Source organism: Phocoena sinus, chromosome 6, assembly GCF_008692025.1.
Source record: "Phocoena sinus isolate mPhoSin1 chromosome 6, mPhoSin1.pri, whole genome shotgun sequence".
Taxonomy (NCBI): Eukaryota; Metazoa; Chordata; class Mammalia; order Artiodactyla; family Phocoenidae; genus Phocoena; species Phocoena sinus.
The window spans coordinates 86,878,974-86,904,940 of record NC_045768.1 but is presented as its reverse complement, the minus strand read 5'-3'; the positions used below and the strand labels follow the sequence as shown (position 1 = coordinate 86,904,940).

The following is a 25,967-nucleotide window of genomic DNA, read 5'->3' as shown; positions in this document are numbered from 1 at the left end:
CAACGGCAGAAGGGGCGCGGGCTGGGGCTTCCTCGCTTCCACCAGACCAGGGCACCAACGGAAGCTCACGCTGGGCGCCTCCTGTGCTCTGGTCCCCCCTCCGGATGGAGGCATCCCCTTGTTCGTGAGCAGACTGGCTCCTGTCGGCTCATTTCCTCTACTCGGCCTGGAGGGCAGAGCTCATGCCGTCCCGTCCGCTCACCCTGGGAACGTGACAGGGGGAACACTGAGGCTGGAAAGGTATACTTCCTGGGGCAGCAAAGATCAGAAGTTGTGCCCCTGAGAAAGTAAGTGCCAGACTTCCCCGCGGGGATATAACTGTTCCAGATTCAAGTTGAGGTGCTCCCTGGGCCCCAGCCAGGCCCCCCGCTCATAGCAAACTGGGTGAGGAGTGCAGGTGTCTCAAGTCTCTTCTGGCTGAAGGACAAGGCCAGGAATCCCTGAGGAGTTTATTACCGAAGAGACAGTCTACACCCTGAAAGGGACTCGGGGGAGGAGAATACGGAGCCAGGTGGACACACTGAAACCCCGCCTGTCGCTTAGTACATGACCTTGGGGATAGCACTGTGCAGGCCTGACCCACAGGGGGAACTTGGGGAGGGCAGGTGTCCCCGGGGCTCCTGGCCCCTCGGCAAACACCCCCCCCCGGACTGAGGCATCCCTCGGGAGGTGCCCGGGTCGTGCTGATAAAGCCGCCTAAGTTCCATGACGGGCCCTGGGGAACCTGCCCATCACCCACGTGAAACTTTTTTCAAAACAAATGAATCATGTAAGAATGCAGAGTGCTAGCTTTACACACCTGTCTTCTGACTGACTGGTGGCCACTCTGGAACCCGGCAGCGCCTGCCAGGCCCTGGCCTCAGGCTCCTCCACAGCATGCTCTCCGCAGCCCTAGCGGGAGGTACGGTGGGCCAGCTCGGAGAACCCGCCCCAGGAGTCCCGGAGCCTGGACGGAGCAGGTGCGGGGTGAAGCTGGAGGGAGGCCGCTCGCCCCTCCCTCACCACAGGCACAGCCCCGCCTGCAAGAGCACCAGCCTGCAGGCGGGAAGGCAAGCTACCCACAGCCGACGAGGCGGCGCTCGGGTCCCGATGGCCCCTCCAGGACCGGCCGCCTGCGGGCCGGACCCGAGCTCGGAGCCAGCGCGGGACCCCCGGCCACGGGGCCAGGGGACCAGCCGTCTTAGCGCGAAGCCACTCACGCGGCCGCTCACCTCTGCCTCAGCAGTTTCTAAAGATGACAAAGCGTGGCTTTAACTTTTCGGAAAAACAAGACCAAAGCAAACCACCAGGCTGGTTGGTCACCCGCAGCCCCTGCGGTACACAGAGCGGCAGGCTGCGCCCGGGCTTCCTGCTCCGCCGCACAAAGGACCAGACTCAGGCCGACCAGAGGAAGAAAGAGTCATTTATTCGAAGGCTTCACAGAGAACAGCGCCCTGACATTTCTTCATATTTAAAAACCGAATTTTTATTCTTCCACCAACATGGTGAACAAAGCACATACAACCATAGGCAGAGCACACGTAACAGCAAAGAACCAACCCGTAGGAACCCCTCCGGAATGACGGTCACTGTTAAGTAACACTGAAGGTCAGGAGCTCCTAACGAAGGGCTGTGTGGAGCCGCACGTCCCCCCACCGGCGGGTCCGCGGCCCCGCGAGCGCAGCCCCTGCAGGTGGCTCAGTTCACTCCCGCTCCACTCAGCCTCACGCCATCACGTGACTGCACCAACCACTGTGGCTTCTGGAGCCTTTTAAAGCCATCCTTCCCTTTGGACAGTCCTGAGAAGCTTATTATTATTTTTTTTTTAACTTCAAACATTTGTGGGAAAAGAGGCGACATCACCACAGACCCCATGGTGCCCGATGGTGCCTCCATCAGGAGCAGGGGGCCCACTGTCCTCCCAGGAATAGCAACACCACCTTGAAAACTACAGAGAAAACCAGTAAGGTGAGAAAAGAATGACACCAGAAGGAGGAGACTACCCTCTTCTTCCACGTTTTTTTTTTTCCCTTTTCAAAAACAGTATTAAATTAGGAAGCAAACAGGAAGAAAAAAAAAACGAATCCATTACATTTTATTATTAATACATCTTCGAGTGTTATCCTGTACTTCTACCAAAAGGTACTAAAATTTTGGAAAATCTAAATACAGGACCTATGAATCAAAGTAATCCCGCAGAGGTGGCCCCAGTACGCAGAAACCCTGACCTTCTGGAAGCACAGAAACAAACATCCACATGCTGAGGGACGGATGGAGGAGGTTCAGCAGGTCTTCCGACGGGCCTCAGGTATCTTCCATCTTTGTGTGAAAACTGCACTGAACTCACAGGGGAGACTCAATTCAGATTCAGGATCTTGAGGTGGCACAACCAGGGTGGGCACAAAGGCATCACACAGCCCTGTGGAGACCGTTTACAAGGATGTGCCTTTGACACGGGCTCCACTGTGAGGGCCACGGCCTCTGGGAAGGTCGCCCCACGGTGTGCACACTGCTGTCGGCTGATGGCTTTAGCAGCCCCATAATCCTTCCTTTGATGTCCAGGGTCAATGTGATCCTGGTCCCACCAGGGCTACGAGTAGATGCATGAAAAAGAATCTCGCTGTGATCTTTCCTGCAAAGGAAACAGCAATAAAATTTACTGCCCAGTCACAACGGAGGAATTCTTGTAAACGAGTACCTTTGTGTGTGCCTTTGCTCTCGGCTCTGGAGAGAGGGCCGTGAGCGGAGGACAGGAGGAGGCCAGGGCACATCTCACAGCCCCGAAAGGGGCTTTACAGCTGCACCATGTGCCATTCGCTTTGCTCACACAGGGCTGTGAAAGCCGGCGGCTATAACTTGGGCTCCGTTCACAGGACAGATACTAGAAAGGCAGCCTGTTTCAGCCCCGCACTCACTCCGACTGCTTTCGGGCCGTCCTACACCGTGACAGAGGTATGCACTGCCTGCGTGGCAGGCGTGGCGCCAATGGGTGGAAGTTCGTTCCCGTCATGTCAGCAGAGCTCTAGCAACACCCACACACAGGGCACATACGCAGGGGCCTCCGCCGCCGGTCAGCTCTGCTGCGGACGCTCGGGCCTGTCTTCGTGCGGCTGCAGCCCCAGCTCCCGAGCCTCCGGGCACTCACAGACAGGAAGGCTTTGCTCTAGGGCTCGACTCCTGTTCCTGCTGAACTGAGCCAGTGTGTAAAATGAGAACTGATATCAGCTCAGTAGGCACCGGAGGGCGGGTCCAACTGACAGTCCGGAGAAGCAGTGCCTCAGCTGGGAGCTTACTCGGCCTCGTCCCGCGGGCGGCTGCAGAAGACACAGAAACCTGGACTGCAAATACAAGAGAGAGTTCACCGTGCTCGGAAATCACAACAGGGAGTCTCCTGTGAAAGTACCCAGCTCTACTCACACGCCATCGACTGCTGACGTGGTCTTACTCGACTTTTGTGATTCACTGGGTTTTAGATTTTTAAAAGAATAATTTTGCAGCTTTCAATACATTTGAACTTTCAGACACCGACGTCTAATTAGCGGATTTATATATTTCCGTAGACTTTTGGTATGTTCGTTGCATTCGTAACAAGACAAAGTGCATCATCGTTGGGGCCAGGCAGGCTCTCATCCTCCAGAATCGTGCTCGGTCCCCGAGCTGACCGCTCAGCAGCGGCCTCTGCCCCGGCAGCTCCAACTTAACTGTCCCCATCTCACCTTCTCTTCAGGTGCAGAACTTAGCCACTGTGAACAAAGCGGAAACCAGTCACTGTTCACCAATCAGCTAAGCTCTGCACCTCGTCAGAGAGGTCGTCGGCTGGGCATAATGAAAGGGCTGGAGAGCATCTTCCAAGGCTGTTGGCTTCTTCTGTTTCCAGAGAGGAGCTATGAGATGTATCTGTTCCCCGAACTGCAGAGAGAGAGTAACTATGGCTTCTGCAGGAGCAGTCAGGGTCGTGGTTGCGTGGTAATCCCTGGCAATGTGATTTTAATCTTAAGTCACAAATCAGCATGCCAGGAACCCAAGCAGCCAGAGCACTTGGGGGCAGCGCCGCAGGGCTGCCCACATCGCACGCACCAGCTTCCTCGGGCACAAGGTGACAGCACCACCTCCAGGCCTGCTACACTACCAAATGGGTTTTATTTCTGTTCACTATTCATTTACTGGGTGCCCTAGGGGTATAATTTTTAAAAATCGAAGGACTCACAGATGACCATACAAATGCCAGTGCAGCTTTGGAAGATGAAATGAAAAATGCACTGACCAGCTGTTCTGGGGTAGCAGGGGGAAAGGGTGTGCACATGACCCTGTGTTCATCCAGAAGGGCAGGGACAGAGGGGCGGTGAGAAAAGAGCAGGCTTGTGACCGGGACTACTCCTTTGCCTGCTTGGGGCAAAAAACATCACAATGAAGAAATGCCAAAGCTGTGTAGCCCGCGGTGGTTTCTCCACAATTTGGAACCCAGGGAACATCAAAGGCATAGTCTGCACCACTGTAGTTTCACACACTTCAAGAAACACAAACTCTCCGTGCAATTAAAAATCTGAAGAGAAATACGATTTATACTGATTACTATATGAGGTTGGCAACACCTAACTGTGTAACTGTTCTGTGTTTTAAACTGGCCCGTCGTTGAACAGGCTCTGAAGCTGCCACAGGGGAGCTCTGGGGAAGCCTGCACGTAGCTGCTCTGCTACGAGATACACAATCGCGGCAATTATTCCCAATACTTCCTTTCCTGGCCAGCATGGCTCCTTGACTCTTCTGGAAGAACAGAACCGGACTTTAGAAGACCTTTCTCTCTTTAGTATTAGAGTTCTTTCAGATAAATAGGACAGTTAAACATATTAGACAGAAAGGGTTTTTATAAGAGCAAAACATTAGAAGCAAACTAAATATCCCACAATAGGTTAAGAATATCAACATAAAATATTAAATATCCATTAAAATTATAGAGAAGCTATATTACATGAAAAATGCTTGAAATTTGATGCTGTTTTTAAAAAACACAAAATTAGACATACCCTATAATATCATGTAAAACCTTAAAGCAAACCAGAGAGTCAGAGCAATGACGGTAGACCAAAAAAAGAAACAAAACAAAACACTTATAATCCCACAGTTCTACTTACAAAACTTTATGTACCATTGCTAAATCACGTTTAGAATGCAGAAATCCAGTTAAATACTGCTAAAACGTGAACGTAACAGGTCAGTGCCAAGCACATTTAAGAGAGGAAGCAGTTTAAATATTTAGGACTCCCACTCGAGGTAACCTGCCCGCCTGCCAGCAGACACACAATGTGGAGAAATTCAGGACACCGGGGAGGAAGGACCTGCCAGCCTCGCCCACCAGGCGGGGACAGCCCGAGGGACCGCAAGCTCTCACACGGCTGCTCACAGCTCAAGGTGTGGGGAGCCCACCACACACCCCCGCGTCAGCCTTCCCCTTGAAGACGCGGCTCACGGTTACACGAGGCTCTCCAGCGCACCTTCTAACCAGCTCAGGATGTTCTCCTGCGAATTCCCTCCCCACAAATAACAAAACCGGAAGTGGCCAAAAACGGCGCCGAGGAAGAATGTTCCGCCGGGGTGGGCGGCACGGGCTTTCCAGTGGCCGCTCGGCCAGACGAGGTGCCCCCGCACCCTAAGGGAAGCTGCCCTCAGCTCACCACCTGGCTTACTGGCTTACTTAGCTCCTAAGAGGAATCTCAGCGCCGAGCAATGAGAAAGGAAAGAGAGAGAATCACCTCTTTAATATAACATCTCGGCCACCACCTCGGCTGAGGATCTGTCCATCTGCTCCTTGCTCAGCTCGAAGCACCTGCGGGCGAGATGCTGCTGCCGGGCATCCTCACTCACCATCAGCTCCCCGTAGAGGTAGATGCCCATGGCCTGTGGAAGGCACAGAGGCCAGAGAGCTGAAGAAAAGGCAATCATGTGTCCCCATGCGCTTGAGTGCACAGTCTGTGCTTGTTCCGCACGGACTTGCTGGTCTGGAAGTTACAAAGACCCTAGAAAAGACAGACGACTGAACAGCCGTACTTCAGGAACCTGCAGTTTTCGACCCCCTTCTCTTTCTTGTTCTTCTCGCTGCAACCCCCAAGGAATTCTTGGCTATCAGTTCCGTCAACAGACCCTGGTGGTTGAACTGACGACACTGCGAGCATTTCTCTAGTGATAGCTGACGAGGACAGGGAGGTTCCCATGGTGACTGACCCCCGTGGAAACCCCCGCAGCTGAAAGAAGCACCCGAGGCGCCGTGTGTATGTCACACAGACACAGGCCATCTTCCTAGGAAAGTGTGTGCCTAGCACAGCTGGGGAACGAAGACCACCCCGTCACATGGCGCCATGGGTGGGGAGAGCCATCGGGCCGCCCTGGAAGATGCCTGTTGCTCCGGCCCAGCCTGCCAGCTCCCTTCAGCGGGCCCTGCTACCGCGGCAAACACTGGCTCTTCTGTTTCGAGAACAATGACTCACATCTGCATTTTTCCTACAGTTTTAAAAACAGCCAGTTATGTTCTGGAAAACCAAAAGATCCACTTGGTTCCGCCTTCTCCCTTGTTCTAAGCTTAGTTATGCTACAGATTACGTTCTCCTGGAGCAAATTAAAAGAAGGATCTCAAATACAGCGCAAAAATGAAAACTCGGTGGTTAGGGGTTCAAAAATTCTTTCCTGAAAAAGCTGATGGTAATCCTTATCTGGCAAAGATCATGGTTCCAAATATACTGCAGTTAATTTTGCTTTTCAGAACAGGCCTTAAGTTGCTCTTACATTTTGTCCTTATACTCCCCTCTCTGTTTCCAAACACCTCTTGCTCCACTGTGCAAATGTGACATTTCTTCTGGTACAAAGTCGTGTATTTTTCTTTGCGGGAATTAACGAGCCCTCACTTGCTGGCTGCTCCCTGTACTCAGGCCCTCTCAAAAGTCCCTTTGTTGCCCCTACCCCAACTCTCCACCCCAACCAAAACATGGCTCCATCCTGGCAGCCCACAGCGCCCGGCAGAAAGCTCACTCAGAGGCATGCACTGGTCACGCCAACAGGAACGAGCTGCAGCCAACTTCCCGCAGCCGACAGAAGCCACGGCACGTGCGCCACCATGGACAGCCACACTGGGGGACACAGTGTGGCGGGGTGCTGACCCCCATAGGCTGCGGCCCAGCAGAGGCGGCAAGGAAAACATCTTCCAACGGGTTCGTGCACGCACGTGCTTCCTGTGGGCTCCTTGCAAGGTGATCGCTTTCCCTGGTGAACAGTGAGGAAAGTTCTCACGGGAAGGAATCTCAGCACAGGGTTCCCCTTGGTGTGGCACGTGCAGATACAGACCAGACTGTCCCAGCCAGCTGGGGCTCTCCCAGTCTAATCTTCATACATACTTTAAGTGAGGGCCGCTGAAGGCACAGGTACACACCATGGCATCACTAAGCCACAACCCTGACCTAATGAATCTGAGGTTCAAAGATGAAGAAAGCTCACAAGGTCTGCCCATGCTTCATTGGGTAACGGCGGTGGGCCACAGTTACGTCAAACCAAGGGAGCTTCTAAGGGACATGATTCAATGGGATACAAAGACAGAGGAAAAAAATCAGCTCAAAAGTTTGGTAGGTAAGCACCTAACAACTCTTTAAAATCCTTGAAAAATGTTTAAATATTTGTTATTTAAATAGAGATGTCGACAGCTTGGGTGCCCGTGTTACGTCTACTGCGTAGTCAGGGGGCAGCATTTGTAGAATCCCCAGCTGCTGAAAACGGAAACTTACCTGATCCTCCTGAAGGAACCTCTCCACGTTCCTGTACGCTTCTGTGTATTTGTGTTTAACGACAAGTTCACACCATCGATGGCGAACCTGAAGAAAGGAGAAGATCCGGTAAGCAAAACACTGGTAGGTTTCCTTGGCCTAACAAGTTTAATGATGGAGAGCTTTTCCTGTTAGAAAAAGTTACTCTCTGAAGTGTATGAACGTTGCTGACGCTTTTAAATTTCATTTTAACTTCATTTCTTTTACGAAGGAAGGAACCATGAGGTCCCTTCGTGAGGAGGGCTGCCAGTCAACTTTAGGGGAAGACGCTGCGTGTTTCACTTAGGTATTTTGATGTTTTAAAAGACAATTTTGCAAGATAATAGGTAAATGCAAAACGTAACCGGGAAATTAAACACACATCCCCAGGCAGCCAGGCTGGTGCTCTGCCCTGCAGGACGCTGTCAACGAAGGTTTCCTTTATAAACCACAACTACTCAATTTCCTGCAATAGCCGATTTGGTTCAGTGCTGGTGATTGCAACAATAAACACAGTAAAAGGAGGGAGACACTGCTCTCCACATTCCTGAGAGGCAAAGCGCACCCTCTGAGGAGCTCAGGGTGCCTGCCGGAGGGGAAGGAAGGGGAGCAGCCCACCCTGATGCGGGCAGATCCTGCCACATGCCCACGAGTGTGTGCTGCAGGTCTGCACGACCTACTGAAAACAGACAAGCTAAATGTGGGTGCCCTTTAGTAAAGATACGTGACACAAGGTTTACAAGCAGGAATTTGCCAGGAAACCCTCCCCCAAACCCTACAGACAATAGGGGAGCTGGATCCCAGCACTGGCTGCGTCTGCGGTTAAGAGGCAGTCTTGCACCACCCCCCATCTCTAGGCACTTCAGACACATTCTTTACGTGGAGATGCTACCTACATTTGGTTTAAGAATTCAGTCCTGGGCCGTTTTCTACTGCTTTATTAAAGCCCTCGCAATTAAATCCGGTGAGCAGTCCACCATTTTATATTCCATTATTGGTTCAACACTAGCCATACATGGAAGTGATTATGTGCATTTAAAAAATGAAAAAGCCTCCTTCCGTCACTCTTTGTTTTTACTGCCTTTGAAAGAGGGAGACCCTTTATAGTAATCCATTTGTGGCAATAGTAGAATGTAAGCCATTTCAACATTCTGGCTGGGGCCCCTGTAAATTATATCATTACCCACTGATGGCCGGATCTCTTCTTTAATCCACCATAAGTGGATTTACACACAAACAATTAGGAATGAAGTAAAGAAAAAATCTTTTGGGAAGAATCCTTCCCCTAAGCTACAGTGCACTCTGAGACATGAGGGGGTTCTGGTGGTGGGCCCTTTGCTTACAGGCAGCCAGGCCCTTTGAACTTCCAAGAAAAGGATGCCGACAAACTTTTTACATTCATGAAGGAATTTCAGAGGCACATGGAAATGAGCTAATAGCCTTGGATCATCACAGCAAAAGGGAAGCAGGTTGGGCTGGACAGGTCTTGGAAATCTTTCTACCTTCAACAAAATGTTCTCTTTCCTACATAGCCAACAGAAATTAATACCATAAAAGGGAAAGGGTAGCCCTTAAAATATCTGGAGCAGAAGAACAACTGAACAGAGCTCAGATACTGCACCAACCAGAGAAGTTGTGACCAGAACAACCAAATCCCCGCTCTCGTGCTTTGGTTTGAGTACCAAAGGCTGAGCACCGGACAGAACCCAGATGGGGCCCTTGGATGCCTCCATTTCTCGTTTCTGTCGCAACTCACAGAAACCACCAGTCGCACCCACGCACCAGTGGATGTGCTGTGTCTTTTTGTTTGCGAGCTCTGTGAAAGGAGAAGGCCCCGGCAAGTCAGTGTGGCCCGGTGGGATGTCCGCCATGCGGCATGAGAGTCAGGGGACTGGGGCCATCTGCTCTCACTTCTCACCACTGCACAGGGGGACAGCTGTACCAGCTTTTAGGAGAGACAAGTATAAGAGAACTCTTGTCAGCCTGACGGTGACCTAACGACTTAGATTTTGCAACCTGATCACACCAAGCCTTTGACAAGGACAGTTGTTTATCACTCCAAAACTTGGGGACACTATATTTTTTTAGACCTGATTTTGAGAATGGAGGTATTATTGGCCTCCCATTGTTTTTTCTCCCTGTGCTCTCCTTCATCTTATTTACACATACAGAAATAACAAAGCATAAATTAGGGTCTGTTTCCTAGTAGGATAAGGTCCACAGAGGGGCAAAAGGCAGGGTCGGTCCCACTACAACGACTGGAAGAAGATCCAGGAGCTGAGCTGAGTGAAAGAGGCTCTTTCACAACCAATATGAAGTCAGCATTTCCACTTCTCCTACTGTTAAAAATAGTTAGTTGTCACAATTAATAAGAGATCTAGTCTTCTGACCCCTGAAGGCTAACATGGCATCCAGGAAATACAGACCAACCCCTCTCTCCACCCCACAAAGAGCAGAAAAAACAACAAGCCTTTTCATTAAAAAAGAATTAAACATATTTCAAATTTTCAATGACAGGATGTTTAAAAGACATCACAGAGATGCTGTGTGAGGCTGAAGGCCCAACAGATATCTCTTGCTTGTGCCCAGGGTTTTGACTTCTCTTCGCATTTCTTTGAGAAACAAAGAAAATGTTTATCTTTTATCCTCTAAACTGTCCAGTACCCACAATTCGCAAGGCCACCTGTCACACCTGGAACGGGGCTCTTCCCGAAAAGCTGGCAGCAAAGTGACATTTGTCACAATTTCTCCCGGCAATATTTCCACGGTGGGCGCTGATGGAATACCTCCTTTCTCCAGATCACTGAGAAACTTAAAAAAAAAAAATTCCTGACAGAGGTCACCACGCTTGCATCTGGCTCCTTCCTCTGTTGATAATGGAGGAGAGTGAAGTTCCCGGTGCTGGGGAGCATCCGAGAATTCAGAAGCAGGGGCAGGTCTCTAAGAAGAAGGCTGTCTGTTCTGCAGATCTGCTCTTCTTTATTTTCTAATTAATTAATTAGTTAATGGTGGTAGTGGTCACCTTGTCTTTTAACGTCCTCAGTGAGGTGAAAAGTAAACAAACGCCACCACATAAATACATCTGTGGGAACACCTGGGCCTGGCAGGCCTTCCACAAGCGTCTATGGCCTCTTGACTCCGTTCATTTAGCGTCAGCGTTTCACGGGTGTATACATTACGCTAAAACCAATCAATACTTACACTTTGAATATTCACATTATTCTGCAATGTCTCAAGAGAGAGAAAAATAATTTAATGACTTTTTCAACGGTGACTCAGATTCTTAAAGTCATTCCAAACTCATGCTAGGAATCACCTGAAAGCCTCGAGCCAGCAAACCTCAGCCCTGAATTCCAGCAACGCGGTCACGCCACAGACAGGTAAGGGGCAAGGGCGAGGGAAGGGGGAGCGGGCAGAAAAAGAATGAGAAATCTCGAGAAAATCAGAAAAGGGACGTTTCAGGAGTGGGAAGAGGCAGAGCTGCCCGTGGCGGCGAACAGCAGGGTCGGAGGACCTGGAGCACAGCACCCTCGTTCCAGCCGCCCCAGAGCGTGTGGTGTCGCAGGGCACCGGAAGCCTTGCCTCTGGAGCACGTGCCCATCTTTTCCTCACTGAGTCTTCAGTGCAGACAGCAGATGGTCTGGCCCACCTCCTGCCAGGACAGGAGCACATCCACCACCCACACCACGCTGAAGGTTCCATAACACAAGCAAAGCATTTAGCAGTCCCTGGCACAGGAATGAGGGGGGATGATGATGATGAAGAAAGGGAACGTGGGTCCCTGACTCTTGCCACGATGAAGATGTGCACACACAGGTGTGCACCCATTATACTCTCGTCCAACAAAAATTAGTTGGACTAATTCGAACACTTTTCAAAGTGTTCTGCTTAAGGGACATTGAACAGATAAATGATGTGGGTGGTTCCCTCAAGTGCACGGGTAGGTTTTAAATTGGCAGTGCTAATTTACACCCTTGGAAATGAATTTTCCAAAGCCTCCATGAACAGAGGGTGAGGAGCACGCAGATATCAATGCTCTCCCAGGAGTGCCCACTAATGCAATGGTTCTTTGGGGCTGGGTGCACATGGGAGGGTCTCAGAATTGGGGGCAGGAAGAAGGAAGGGTAAGGCTGCAGAAGCCCATTCATGTCAGACCCACGTTTGGTGATAGGACATTCAAACCCTCCTATAATTCATGTAACTGTAACTGCTCCAAGATGGGGGACCCCCGACCCACAGCAGGGACTCCACCGGGAGGATGGAGTGTATCGGTGGTAACAGGCCCGAGCCACCTGGGAGACCTGAGCAGACATGTGTCCTGGGTATACAAAACATATTTTGCACGTGATATGTATACATGTGTATGTGCACGCACACACACACACAAACATCGAAACAAGTTTCCTTTTTAATACTTTCCCTCACTATATGCAACTGCTGATAGTTACCGTTCTTCTTTCCTTATGCTGGCTGGCAACCTACTAAACTGATTTCATGACCCACTGGGTCCTGATCCAGAGCAGTCTCCCCAGGGCGGGGGCTAGAAGAGCCTCTGCCCCTGGGCTGCTGTGGGAACTGCCCCAGGTCACTGCAGCAAGCGTTAGGATTGTGACTCCCACACAGTAAGTGCTTGTCTTCTTAGCAGGTGTAGCATGTTTCTGGCTTTCATTTCCACTTCAAAAGTTCTATTTCTTGAATTTATAAAAACTTGATAGTATCAACTCCAAGGAAATGTTTGTTAACTGGTGAAAACCAAAGGAGCAAGGTGCCTGTCAGGTGGGTGTTGAGGAGGGAAGGCACTGGCAGGGAGTGGGAAGTGGGAGGGAGTGGATGGGACAACACAGCCGAGGAAGAAGAGCCGGCCCGCCCTGCGCCTAGCCTCAGGACTCTGAGACACCAGCGCCAGCGGGAACCGCAGAGGAAGCAGGGCCTCCTTCAGGGAGGGGCCTCCTCGAGGCCTGGGCGAGCTGGTACTTACCATCCACCCTCGGGGAAGTATACCCAGGGGCCAGGCGCCTGGGAATTTTCCAAACCCGTCTGTAAAGACAGCCTTGCCCCAGCATCAGCTTCAGGCACATGGCACTTCTACCATTTCAAGAACATAACTATCACTACCCAAGAGGTTCAGGCAAACTGAACGACTTCTGGCCGGCCTCTCTGACTTCCAGCAGTGCTGGAAAAGCGGGACCTGCCTTGTAGGGTCAAACCACAGCTCAGATTCAGGGACAAGTCCCACGATCCACTGGGCACCTCTGTGATATAACCACACGTACCTCTCATTTATTAATTGTTCCCTCCTGGAAAAGGAAAGAAAAACTGCTAAAAGACCAGCCCCCCAACCTCTTCAATCTGAGAATTTTAATGCATCCAGAACCAACTCCTATTAAACTCTAGAACAGGGGTTGCCAATTTTTTCTGTCAAGGGCTATACACAGTGAGCATTTATGGCTTCTCACCCCATTTGCCCTTGTATCACAAGAGCAGCCCTAGATAGCGTGGCTATCTTCAGATAAAACTTTATTTACCAAAAAAAGGGCAGTGGGCTGGACCAGCCAGCTCTAGTTTGCTGACCCTTAATCTGCAAAGGAAGCCCACGCCTTAGGCTGCCCGAGTGATGTGCTAACCCCCCAAATCCACCAGCACGATGCCAGAGAACACAGAGCTGGGAGGCCCTCCCCAGCTGGCTCCGGCGAGCTTCTGCCCATTCTGCCAGGAAATCTAGGGTGTTCTTGAATGTGGGGACTTTGCTTTCCTCCGTGGACTGCACTCCTCTGTGCCGAAAAACCTGCTCTGGCATTCGTTCGGAAACAGAGCACCTCTTGGCCTACAGCCCAGCATGAATGCAAGGCGCCACTTGTGGGTAGGGGATCCAACACTGAGGAAATGCGAACTTTAAGAAGAATAATCCCCTCCACGAGGTCACTCCCAATCTCCCTCGCTGACCAGACGCTTCCTCTGCAAATCACTATACACCCCAGACCCTGTGTTCATTAACACTTTACAATTCTCAATGCTCTTCTTATACCTTTTATCTCATTTCTTTTTTTTTTTTTTTGTCTTCAATTTTAGTGTGTTCTCCGTGAAGCTACTTCAAAGAAATAATTCTTACATGAGAATGCTCCCCCACAAGCTGCTTATTATCTTATGGACTAATTTTCCAAAGGAGTTTTCAGACTTTCCTTAAACATAATTCTTCTTTTAATAAAAATGTAATCTGTAATTCCAGTACACATAAAGACATATTAGGGAGAAAAACATACGTGGGTTATTCAAACAGTTTAAATCAGTCTGGTAGAACACATCTTAAACACTAAACTCCCTTGGTTGGGGGGTGTGGGGGGCTGGGTTCCTTCGAGGTAGAGTCTGCAAAGCAGGGTCTCACAGAAGCCTAACTGCCTGAAGAGTAAGTGGAGTCACAGAGGCTGAGCAGACGCGCTGCAGGGTTAGACAGAACCAGCTCAGCGTTAACAGCTTGGCCAACACCCCAAGCTTGGTTCTGCTAGCCACTGTGCCGTCAACAAAGCACACTACACAGTCAAGGTCGGACTCAGAAAATCAGCTGGGTCGCTTCTGTCACTGCAAGCGTGGAGCCGGGGTTTGTTTTGGTGCATACTCACTGCCACGCCTGAAAAAGCACCTGTGGCTCCTCCACAAAGCTGCTTCCCTTGCTTTATTTTTGAATAGTAAAAGTTATAAACGGATAGCTTTACATATAAACAACATGGATATATTATTTTGTGTTTTTCCTTATTCTCCATTTGCTGCCGCTGGATTTACTAGCTTAGTGTGGCCCATATACTTTAACGTGGTAACAACTGCAGGGCACCCCCTTATTAATATACTACAGTTCCATTAGTCTTTCAATCCTCTGACGATGCCAGAAAGTCCATTTCAATCAACTGTGTCCCAGAAAGTCCCAAAGTGTGTTTATAGCCTTTAGCTTTTTACCAAGAAGGCTATGAGGGGTCAAGTCAACAGAGGTCAAGGACATCTGCTGTGACACTAGATGGCACTGCTGTGGCCCCACCTCATCCAGCACACCCTAGGTTAGTGGAATGACCTGATATTGATATGCCCACATCCCTTAACTCACCTCTGGGGCCCAGAATTCCTCAGCTCCACCCGCTTCCCCATGGGTCACTCTCTCAGAGCTGTGTCTTACATCCTCTCCAGCCCAATGTTCTTTGAAACTGCTGTCTCCTTATTCAGTAGTTTATGTCTTTACTAACAATAAAGTGCAAACTCAGTGAGAGCATGGGCCTGGGAGCCTTCATGGGCCTGGGAGCCTATCTCCAGGCCCTGTCTCAATGCCTGGCACATAAGTAGCTGCTTAATAAATGTTTCTGAATAAACGTACCATTTAAAAAAACTCAGAATGCTTTTCAGCTACTTTGAAATTATAATGCACAGTTGGAAGCTGTAAAATGCTTTGAAGAATGCCACCCATCCCATTTATGACAGGAAGCACTCCTCTTTTTAAGTCCTTTTGATTTCAGAATTTACTGTTGAAGGGGAAAAAAAGTCTGTCCAGGGAACACGATCTGGGAAGCCCATTAAACCTCATTTTGAGTTCCATTTTATAATCTGTAAACAGAAAGACCAAGGCTCATGGCTTTTGCGAGTTAATAAGTCTAACGCTGCAATAAACAAACCTCCTTTTTAAATGTGCGTCCTTAAATTAGACTTAACGTTGCTTTAAAGTGGGTTTACTGCTGGTGAGGGAAGCCTGCCTGGCAGCCTGGGCGTGGGGAGGCCTTCCTAGAGCAGCTCCAGAACAGACAGCCTTTCCAGCAGGTATTTCGTTTAGGGGCATCTGTAACGGTCCAGGATGTCTCACCTACTCATCCTCGTAAGAAAAGATGAGAGCACAGTTGAGTGTACAGCTGTCACATAAAGATTTCCAACACTTCTCTTCTCCTTCTCTCTCTCGCCTTACAGCTCCTTACTCTCAAAGGGCTGAGATCTTAACACTGTTTTAACTAAAGGGAATGAAAAGTTGCTCTGTGTACTGCCACAAAGCCAGGCTAGTAAACCCCCTTCACCCTGAAGTTAAGACAACAAATGAGGCAGCGGAGGCTCTCAGCTCTTTTGCAAGGGCTCTTGCTAACCTTGCTTGAGTCAGACCCTACAACTCTCCGCTCTATGTTAACTGGTTATAGCCGGTAATAACGGGTTTTACCAGTTATAACTAGAGCTGTGGCAACGTGCAAAACAGGGATCGTCCAAACCTGCTATCAGGATCATCACAGCACGGGTGCACATGGAGAGTGACGGTGAGGGTCAAAGGTGATGACAAACATCAAGTTTTATATGTTCTCTCAGGCAAATTCCAACCTTTCTCCCTTCTCCTATGTATATACTATTTCAATTAATGACATTAAAGCTATTCAAGGCAGCTGGCTCCAAAAAGTAGAACTCAGTAGCCCATGTTGAGTCCACCCTGAAATACAGCACAGTGAGCCTTCCCTCCCTATCAAAACGGCACACTAAATGGTAAAGCATTCCAATATGGAATTCCACCTCCTTTCCTCATTTCATTAACACACGACACGTGGCCTTTGCTAAAAAAAGGACTTTTACTGTTGGCAGAAAACTGACCATGGGTTACTTCCTCTGAGAAGCTCTGAAGGGACACCCGTGCTTTCTCTCCATTGCCTCAGGGGCAGACATGACTGACTCCGGAGGGCCTCACCAAGTCTGCCAAAAAGGTTCGCTCCCTCCTGAAGGTGTTTCCCTATAGCTTTAGTTATCCAATCACCTTATCCTGTCATATACTAGTCACTCTATTCCAGAATACCTGGAGATAGAGGAAATGTCATTCTCCAAAAAAATAAGTACTGGGTATTAAGGATGAAGTGGTGAATAAAACAGACAAGATCCTGCCCTCTTTGAGCTTATAGTTCAGTAGAAAGTCTAAGAAAAATCCAGTAAACAGGCAGAAGCAGACTCATGTTAGTGACAAACGCCCTGACAGGAGATAACAGGGTGCAATGAGGGCAATGGGAGTGACCCAGGGATGTAGTCAGGAGACTCCCTGAGAAAGGGCCACTCAAACTAAGAGACAAAGGAAGAAAAGACACCAACTGCTGAACGGGACAGCCTAAGCTCAGTCGATTTCCAGCCTTACCACATGTTCCATGAAAAAATTCAACCCTCCCTTCCCTGTTTCTTCTTAGTGGTTATTTCTTCCAATACCTTCCTTACAGAAGCTAGAGAAATGAACTTTAAAAATTAAACCCAAAGACTTAAATGTAAGAGCTAAAACTATAAAACTCTTAGAAGAAAACACAGACATAAATCTTCTAGACATTGGATTAGGCACTGGTTTCCTAGATTTGACACCAAAAGCACAAGCAAAATAAGAAAATACAGGTGAATCGGATGGCTTCAAAATTAAAACGTCTGTGCTTCAAAGGACACTTTCAAGAACGTGAAAAGACAACCTAAGAAAATGAGAGAATATTTCTGCAAGTCAGATACCTGATAAGGATCTTGTATCTAAAATATACAAACTACTATAATTCAATAATAAAAAGAAAAACCTGTTTAAAAATGAGCAAAATATCTGACTAGGTATTTTTCCAAAGATGTATAAGTGGCCAATAAACAGATGAAAAGATGCTGACCATAATTAGTTAATAGGGAAATGAAAATCAAAACCACAACGAGAGGGGCCCCGTGGAGCGTCGATGCCTGGAAGAGGATGCTCTAAAGGCAGGGGTCCCTGTGGGAAGTTGCCACTCCCCTAGGGCGCTGCTCCACGCCTCAGCCACCTCCTACCCCTGGCTTTCTTTCACCGCCACCCACTGTACTTTGTGTCTTGTCACTCCCGAGTCATCTTACTTCCAGTTTTCCAGAAAGTAATTCGGATTTTCCTGTTTACTCCTGTGCATTTCCAGTACTGCCGACAGAAGTAAACGCATGGATGAACAGGCTGAACAAAAATTCTGGAGGTTGGGAAGTTATGATCAACGCTAAGACCCAGCTCCACCCAATGGTCAGCAAGCTCCAGTGCTGGATGCCCCATGCCAAAGAACTAGCAAGACAGCAACACAACCCCATCCATTAGCAGAAAGGCTGCCCCAAATCATACTAAGTTCACAGACACCCCAAAACACACCACCGGATGCAGCCCTGCCCACCAGAAAGACAAGATCCAGCCCCACCCTCCAGAACACAGGCACCAGTCCACTCCACCAGGAAGCCTATACAAGCCACTGAAACAACCTTAACCACTGAGAGCAGACACCAAAAGCAATGGGAACTACGAACCTGCACCCTGCGAAAAGGAGACCCCAAACACGGTAAGTTAAGCAAAATGAGAAGACAGAGAAATGTGCAGCAGATGAAGGAGCAAGGTAGTAAAAACCCACCAGACCAAACAAATGAAGAGGAAATAGGCAGTCTACCTGAAAAAGAACTCAGAGTAATGATAGTAAAGATGATGCAAAACCTTGGAAGTAGAATGGAGAAAATACAAGAAACGTTTAACAAGGACCTAGAAAAACTAAAGAGCAATCAATGATGAACAACACAATAAATGAAATTTAAAATTCTCTAGAAGGAATCAATAGCAGAATAACTGAGGCAGAAGAACGGATAAGTGACCTGGAAGATAAAATAGTGGAAATAACTACCACAGAGCAGAATAAAGAAAAAAGAATGAAAAGAATTGAGGACAGTCTCAGAGACCTCCGGGACAACATTAAACGCACCAACTTTCGAATTACAGTTGGGCCCATTAGAAGAGAAAAAGAAAGAGTCTGAGAAAATATTTGAAGATATTATAGTTGAAAACTTCCCTAACATGGGAAAGGAAACAGTCAATCAAGTCCAGGTAGTTCAGAGAGCCCCATGCAGGATAAATCCAAGGAGAAACATGCCAAGACTCACGTTAATCAAACTATCAAAACTTAAATACAAAGAAAACATATTAAAAGCAGCAAGGGAAGAAAGCAACAAATAACACACAAAGGAATCCCCATCAGGTTAACAGCTGATCTTTCAGCAGAAACTCTGCAAGCCAGAAGGCAGTGGCAGGACATATTTAAAGTGATGGAAGGGAAAAACCTACAACCAAGATTACTCTACCCAGCAAGGATCTCATTCAGATTCGATGGAGAAATTAAAACCTTTACAGACAAGCAAAAGTTAAGAGAATTCAGCACCACCAAACCAGCTTTACAACAAATGCTAAAGGAACTTCTCTAGGCAGGAAACACAAGAGATGGAAAAGACCTGCAAAAACAAACCCAAAACAATTAAGAAAATGGTAATACAAACATACATATCAATAATTACCTTAAATGTAAATGGATTACCATTTGGTCTTGTGTTCAACCAAAAGACACAGACTGGCTGAATGGATACAAAAACAAGACCCATATATATGCTGTCTACAAGAGACCCACTTCAGACCTAGGGACACATACAGACTGAAAGTGAGGGGATGGAAAAAGATATTCCATGCAAATGGAAATCAAAAGAAAGCTGGAGGAGCAATTCTCATATCAGACAAAATACACTTTAAAATAAGGACTGTTACAAGAGACAAAGAAGGACACTACATAACGATCAAAGGATCAAACCAAGAAGAGGATATAACACTTGTAAATATTTATGCACCCAACAAAGAAGAATCACAATACATAAGGCAGATGCTAACAGGCATAAAAGGGGAAACTGACAGTAACACAGTCATAGTAGGGGACTTTAACACCCCACTTTCACCAATGCACAGATCATCCAAAATGAAAATACATAAGGAAACACAAGCTTTAAATGACACATTAGACAAGATGGACTTAACTGATATTTATAGGACATTCCATCCAAAAACAACAGAATACACTTTCTTCTCAAGTGCTCATGAGGATTCTCCAGGATAGATGTATCCTATTCTAGAGGATAGATCATATCTTGGGTGACAAATCAAGCCTTGGTAAATTTAAGAAAACTGAAATCGTAACAAGTATCTTTTCTGACCACAACGCTATGAAACTAGATATCAATTACAGGGAAAAAACTGTAAAAAACACAAAAGCATGGAGGCTAAACAATGTGCTACTAAATAACCAAGAGACCACTGAAGAAATCAAAGAGGATATCAAAAAATACCTAGGAACAAATGACAATGAAAACAAGACAACCCAAAACCTATGGGATGCAGCAAAAGCAGTTCTAAGAGGGAAATTTATAGCAATACAATCCCACCTCAAGAAACAAGAAACATTTCAAATAGACAACCTAACCTTACACCTAAAGCAATTAGAGAAAAAAGAACAAAAAACACCCAAAGTTAGCAGAAGGAAAGAAATCATAGAGATCAGATCAGAAATAAATGAAAAAGAAATGAAGGAAACAATAGCAAAGATCAATGAAACTAAAAGCTGGTTCTTTGAGAAGATAAACAAAACAGAAAAACCATTAGCCAGACACATCAAGAAAAAAAGGGAGAAGACTCAAAATCAACAGAATTAGAAATGAAAAAGAAGTAACAACTGACACTGTAGAAATACAAAGGATCATGAGAGATTACTATAAGCAACTCTACGCCAATAAAACGGACAACCTGGAAAAAATGGACACATTCTTAGAAAAGCACAAGCTTCCTAGACTGAACCAGGAAGAAACAGAAAATGTAAACAGACCAATCACAAGCACTGAAATTGAAACTGTGATTAAAAATCTTCCAACAAACAAAAGCCCAGGACCAGATGGCTTCACAGGCACATTCTATCAAACATTTAGAGAAGAGCTAACACCTATCCTTCTCAAACTCTTCCAAAATATAGCACAGTGAAGAACACTCCCAAACTCATTCTACAAGGCCACCATCAACCTGATACGAAAACCAGACGAAGATGTCACAAAAAAAAGTAAGCTATAGGCCAGTATCACTGATGAACATAGATGCAAAAATCCTCAACAAAATACTAGGAAACAGAATCCAACAGCACATTAAAAGGCTCATACACCATGATCAAGTGGGGTTTACCCCAGGAATGCAAGGAATCTTCAATATATGCAAATCAATCAATGTGATAAATGATATTAACAGACTGAAGGAGAAAAACCATATGATCATCTCAACAGATGCAGAAAAGGTTTTCGACAAATATCCACACCCATTTATGATAAAAAACCTTCCAGAAAGTAGGCAGAGAGGGAACCTACCGCAACATAATAAAGGCCATATGTGACAAACCCACAGCCCACATTGTCCTCAATGGTGAAAAACTGAAACCATTTCCTCTAAGATCAGGAACAAGACAAGGGTGCCCACTCTCACCACTATTATTCAACATAGTTTTGGAAGTTTTAGCCACAGAACTCACAGAAGAAAAAGAAATAAAAGGAATCCAAATCGGAAAGGGAGAAGTAAAACTGCCACTGTTTGCAGATGACATGATACTATACATAGAGAATCCTAAAGATGCTACCAGAAAACTAGTAGAGCTAATCAATGAATTTGGTAAAGTAGCAGGATACAAAATTAATGCACAGTAATCTCTGGTATTCCTATACACTAATAAAGAAAAATCTGAAAGAGAAATTAAGGAAACACTCCCATTTACCATGGCAACGAAAAGAACAGAATACCTAGGAATAAACCTACCTAAGGAGACAAAAGATCTGTATGCAGAAAACTATAAAACACTGATGAAAGAAACTAACGATGATACAAACAGATGGAGAGATATACCACATTCTTAGATTGGAAGAATCAACACTGTGAAGATGACTATACTACCCAAAGCAATCTATGGATTCAACGCAATCCCTATGAAACTACCAATGGTATTTTTCAGACCAAAAAATTTCACAATTTGTATGGAAACACAAAAGACCCCGAATAGCCTAAGCAATCCTGAAAAAAGAAAAACGGAGCTGGAGGAATCAGGCTCCCAGACTTCAGACTACATTACAAAGCTACAGTAATCAAGACAGTATGGCACTGGCACAAAAACAGGAATATAGATCAATGGAACAGGATGGAAAGCCCAAAGATACACCCATGCATATATGGTCACCTTATCTTTGATAAAGGAGGCAAGAATATACAATGGAGAAAAGACAGCCTCTTCAATAACTGGTGCTGGGAAAACTGGACAGCTACATGTAAAAGAATGAAATTAGAACACTCCCTAACACCATACACAAAAATAAGCTCAAAGTGGATTAAAGACCTAAATGTAAGGCCAGACACTATAAAACTCTTAGAGGAAAACATAGGCAGAACACTCTATGACATAAATCACGGCAAGATCCTTTCTGACCCACCTCCTAGAGAAATGGAAATAAAAACAAAAACAAACAAATGGGACCTAATGAATCTTAAAAGCTTTTGCACAGCAAAGGAAACCATAAGCAAGATGAAAAGAAAACACTCAGAATGGGAGAAAATATCTGCAAATGAAGCAACTGACAAAGGATTAATCTCCAAAATAGACAAGCAGCCCACACAGCTCAATATCAAAAAAACAAACAACCCAATCCAAAAATGGGCAGAAGACCTAAATAGACATTTCTCCCAAGAAGAAATACAGACTGCCAACAAACACACGAAAGGATGCTCAACATCACTAATCATTAGAGAAATGCAAATCAAAACTACAAAGAGGTTTCACCTCACACCGGTCAGAATGGCCATCATCAAAAAATCTACAAACAATAAATGCCGGAGAGAGTGTGGAGAAAAGGGAACCGTCCTGCACTGTTGGTAGGAATGTAAATTGATACAGCCACTATGGAGAACAGTATGGAGGTTCCTTAAAAAACTAAAAACAGAACTACCGTATGACCCAGCAATTCCACTACTGGGCATATACCCGGAGAACACCATAATTCAAGGAGACATGTACCACAGTGTTCACTGCAGCACTATTTGCAATAGCCAGGACATGGAAGGAACTTAAGTGTCCACTGACAGATGAATGGATAAAGAAGATGTGGCACATATATACAATGGAATATTTCTCAGCCATAGAAAGAAACGAAGTTGAGTTATTTGTAGTGAGGTGGATGGACCTAGATAATCTGTTATACTCAGTGAAGTCAGTTAGAAAGAGGAAAACAAATACCATATCCTAATACATATATATGGAATCTTTAAAAAAAAAAAAAAAAAAAAGGTTCTCATGAACCTCGGGGCAGGACAGGAATAAAGACACAGACGTGGAGAATGGACTTGAGGACATGGGGAGGGGGAAGGGTAAGCTGGGACGAAGTGAGAGAGTGGCATGGACATATATACACTAGCAAATGTAAAATAGATAGCTAGTGGGAAGCAGCTGCATAGCAGAGAGAGATCAGCTCGGTGCTTTGTGACCACCTAGAGTGGTGGGATAGGGAAGATGGGAGGGAGACGCAAGAGGGAGGGGATATGGGGATACATGTATACATATAGCTGATTCACTTTGTTACACAGCGGAAACTAACACAACATTGTAAAGCAATTATACTCCAATAAAGGTGTTTAAGGGCTTCCCTGGTGGCGCAGTGGTTGAGAGTCCACCTGCCGATGCAGGGGACGCGGGCTCGTGCCCCGGTCCGGGAAGATCCCACGTGCCGCGGAGCGGCTGGGCCCGTGAGCCATGGCCGCTGAGCCTGCGCATCTGGAGCCTGTGCTTCGCCATGGGAGAGGCAACAACAGTGAGAGGCCCGCGTACACGCCAAAAAAAAAAAAAAAAAGATGTTTAAAACCAAAAAAACCACAATGAGATAGGTCTTCACACCCAGTAGGATGGCTAAAATGAAAGCCAGACAATAACAAATATTGACAAGGATGAAGAAACACTGGAACCCTCATACACTGCTGGTAAAGATGTAAAATGGTACTCTGGAAAACAGTCTGGCAGTTCCTTAAAAAGTTAAATAAACTAACCATATAAGCCAGCAATTCTACTCCTTAGGTGTAAGTCCGAAAAGAAGTGATAGTTTACATCCACACAAAACACTGCACCCAAATGTTCACAGCAGCATTACACATACAGCCACAAAATCCAAATGTCTATCAACTGATGAACAGTTAAACAAATGGGGTTTACTCATACCATCGCAAGTATTTGGAAATAAAAAGCAAAGAAGTATTGATACGTGCAAAACATGGATGATTCCTGAAGACAGTATGCTAAGTGAAAAGAAGCCATTCAGAAAAGGTGTATGTGATCCCATTTACATGAAAGTCCAGAGTAAGCAAATCTGTAGACACAGAAAGATTAGTCTGGTTGCCAAGGACTGGAGTGGAGGGGAGACGGGAACGACAACTAAAGGGTACAGGGTTTCTTTGCGATCGGATGATGAACACATTCTATAACTGACTGTGGTGATGGTTACACAGCTCTGTGAATACATACTAAAAACTACTGTTGTGCACTTCGAAACGGGTAAATTATATGGTATATGAATTATTTCTCAAAAAATGTTGGTATTAAAAACAAGCCTAGAGTCAAGCTGGGGAAGGCTGTTTCAGGAAATGGTACTACTTACGCAGTCAGTTCCTGAGTAGACCACCTGCTGTCCTGACAGTGGAGCCAGGGGGACAAGCCTGCTCTGGGCTGCTGCTGGCTGGCTGGCTGCTCTCCCCAGTGCCTGCAGATTTCCACACTCGGTGTGGTCATCTGCTCCTACCCACAGATCAGTTGGTCTATGGAACACAATTCCATGTGGTTCAAAGCTGCAGCAACATGTAGACTAAGTAGCTTTAAAAATCATTTTTAGGGCTTCCCTGGTGGCGCAGCGGTTGAGAGTCCGCCTGCCGATGCAGGGGACACGGGTTCGTGCCCCGGTCCGGGAGGATCCCACATGCCGCGGAGCAGCTGGGCCCGTGAGCCATGGCCGCTGAGCCTGCGCGTCCGGAGCTTGTGCTCCGCAACGGGAGAGGCCACAACAGTGAGAGGCCCGCGTACCATTAAAATAATAATAATAATAATAATATTTAAAAAATCATTTTCAGTGCCACCCCATAAAGTCTGCTGATCTTTAAATTTCGTGCCCTGACAAACACAAAATACCATCATTTGCACATAAACAGGGGTCCTTTCATTTTTTAAAACAATTTGAATTCAATACAATTGTTTTCTCTTTGCTATCAGGTACCAGCACAAACATTCGCCCCTAAGAGGCATAAGCAGCCAGGGAATCCTGTAGGATCTATGGAGCATCGCCTCCTCCATAAAGGGCAGGTTCAGGGACCACACTTAGGCCGCTGACGCTGTGGGAGCCTCCCACAGACTATAGGAAGAGCTCATCTTATCTACAGCCTAAAGGTTCCACAGCTTGAAGGCCAGAGAGAGCAAACACTCAAATCCTGGTGTACCATGGAACTAGAGAGCAAAGGAGGGTGCACCGGAAAGGCACCAGAGGGAAGAAGAGCAATCTGGAAAGGTATTTTGGCAAAAGTGAGCCCTCTATTTTAGGGCACTGAAGGCAAACTTTACATGGGAATGAGACTCTATAATTGTGAAAGAAAATGGCAGTGGCTCACAGACAACTGTGTGCTTTTCTTGGGTGTGGATTTCAGTACAGAAATCTAATACAAAAATATATAAACTACTGACGGAGGTATAAAGAACCTAGAAACACCAATAAAACCCCACATGTTGATTTTATTCACAACAGCATTGAAGACAAAAGGAATAGGAGATGTAGCTGGGTTTGGGACACTATCGAAAGAAGAGTGTCAGGGCAATGTTATTTATTAACCCAGAAAATGTGTACGTCTCCACATCTTTCTGAGAAAATCTGTACAGACTTGGCGGGGGTGGGGGGGAGGGTACATACACAGATGGCAAGAGGTGATAATGCCCCTTAAATCTCCAAGTATCTATACAGTAGGACGTGCTGCTAAGTACATGGAAGAAAGAATGGCAAAGAATAAGCAACCAGGGACTTTTCTAATAAAGTCTGGCTGAACCTGTAGCTAAAAGCCCGCCGTTAAATGCTCTTTTCCTCTTTTATTTAACAGATAAATTCTAAATGTTTTGACTGATTATAATTGTTTACTTAAAAGGTCTTTTCAGAAAAATTAAGCAGATTATGCCACCAGTGGTTCATTTTTTCTTTAAACAAACATCTGATCAGCCATGATGTCCTGTAACAATTCAAGGTAAATAAAACGCAGGCCCTGGCCTCAGGAACAAGAGAGGAATACTCATCTAAAAACAAACAAACAAAAAAAAACAAAGTCCTTTGTCATTTTAG

The 25,967-nt window shown here is 46.4% G+C and overlaps 1 protein-coding gene across 6 annotated transcripts in view; it reads right to left on the bottom strand.

Annotated features, from left to right (window-relative positions):
• The window catches only part of AOPEP (aminopeptidase O (putative)), a 371,738-nt gene that overhangs the window by 9,671 nt on the left and 336,100 nt on the right, over positions 1–25,967 (bottom strand). For 2 of the 6 annotated variants that reach the window (XM_032636443.1, XM_032636441.1), the window contains exons 15-17: positions 7,746–7,832; positions 5,730–5,874; positions 1,385–2,611 (exon numbers count right to left, since the gene is read on the bottom strand). In XM_032636443.1, the coding sequence (XP_032492334.1) occupies positions 5,734–5,874; positions 7,746–7,832 (228 nt within the window). In that variant the 3' untranslated portion in view covers positions 1,385–2,611; positions 5,730–5,733. Of the gene's footprint in view, positions 1–1,384; positions 5,875–7,745; positions 7,833–25,967 lie in introns of those variants that run through there. The other 4 variants (XM_032636437.1, XM_032636439.1, XM_032636440.1 and 1 more) reach the window with 3 other exon arrangements.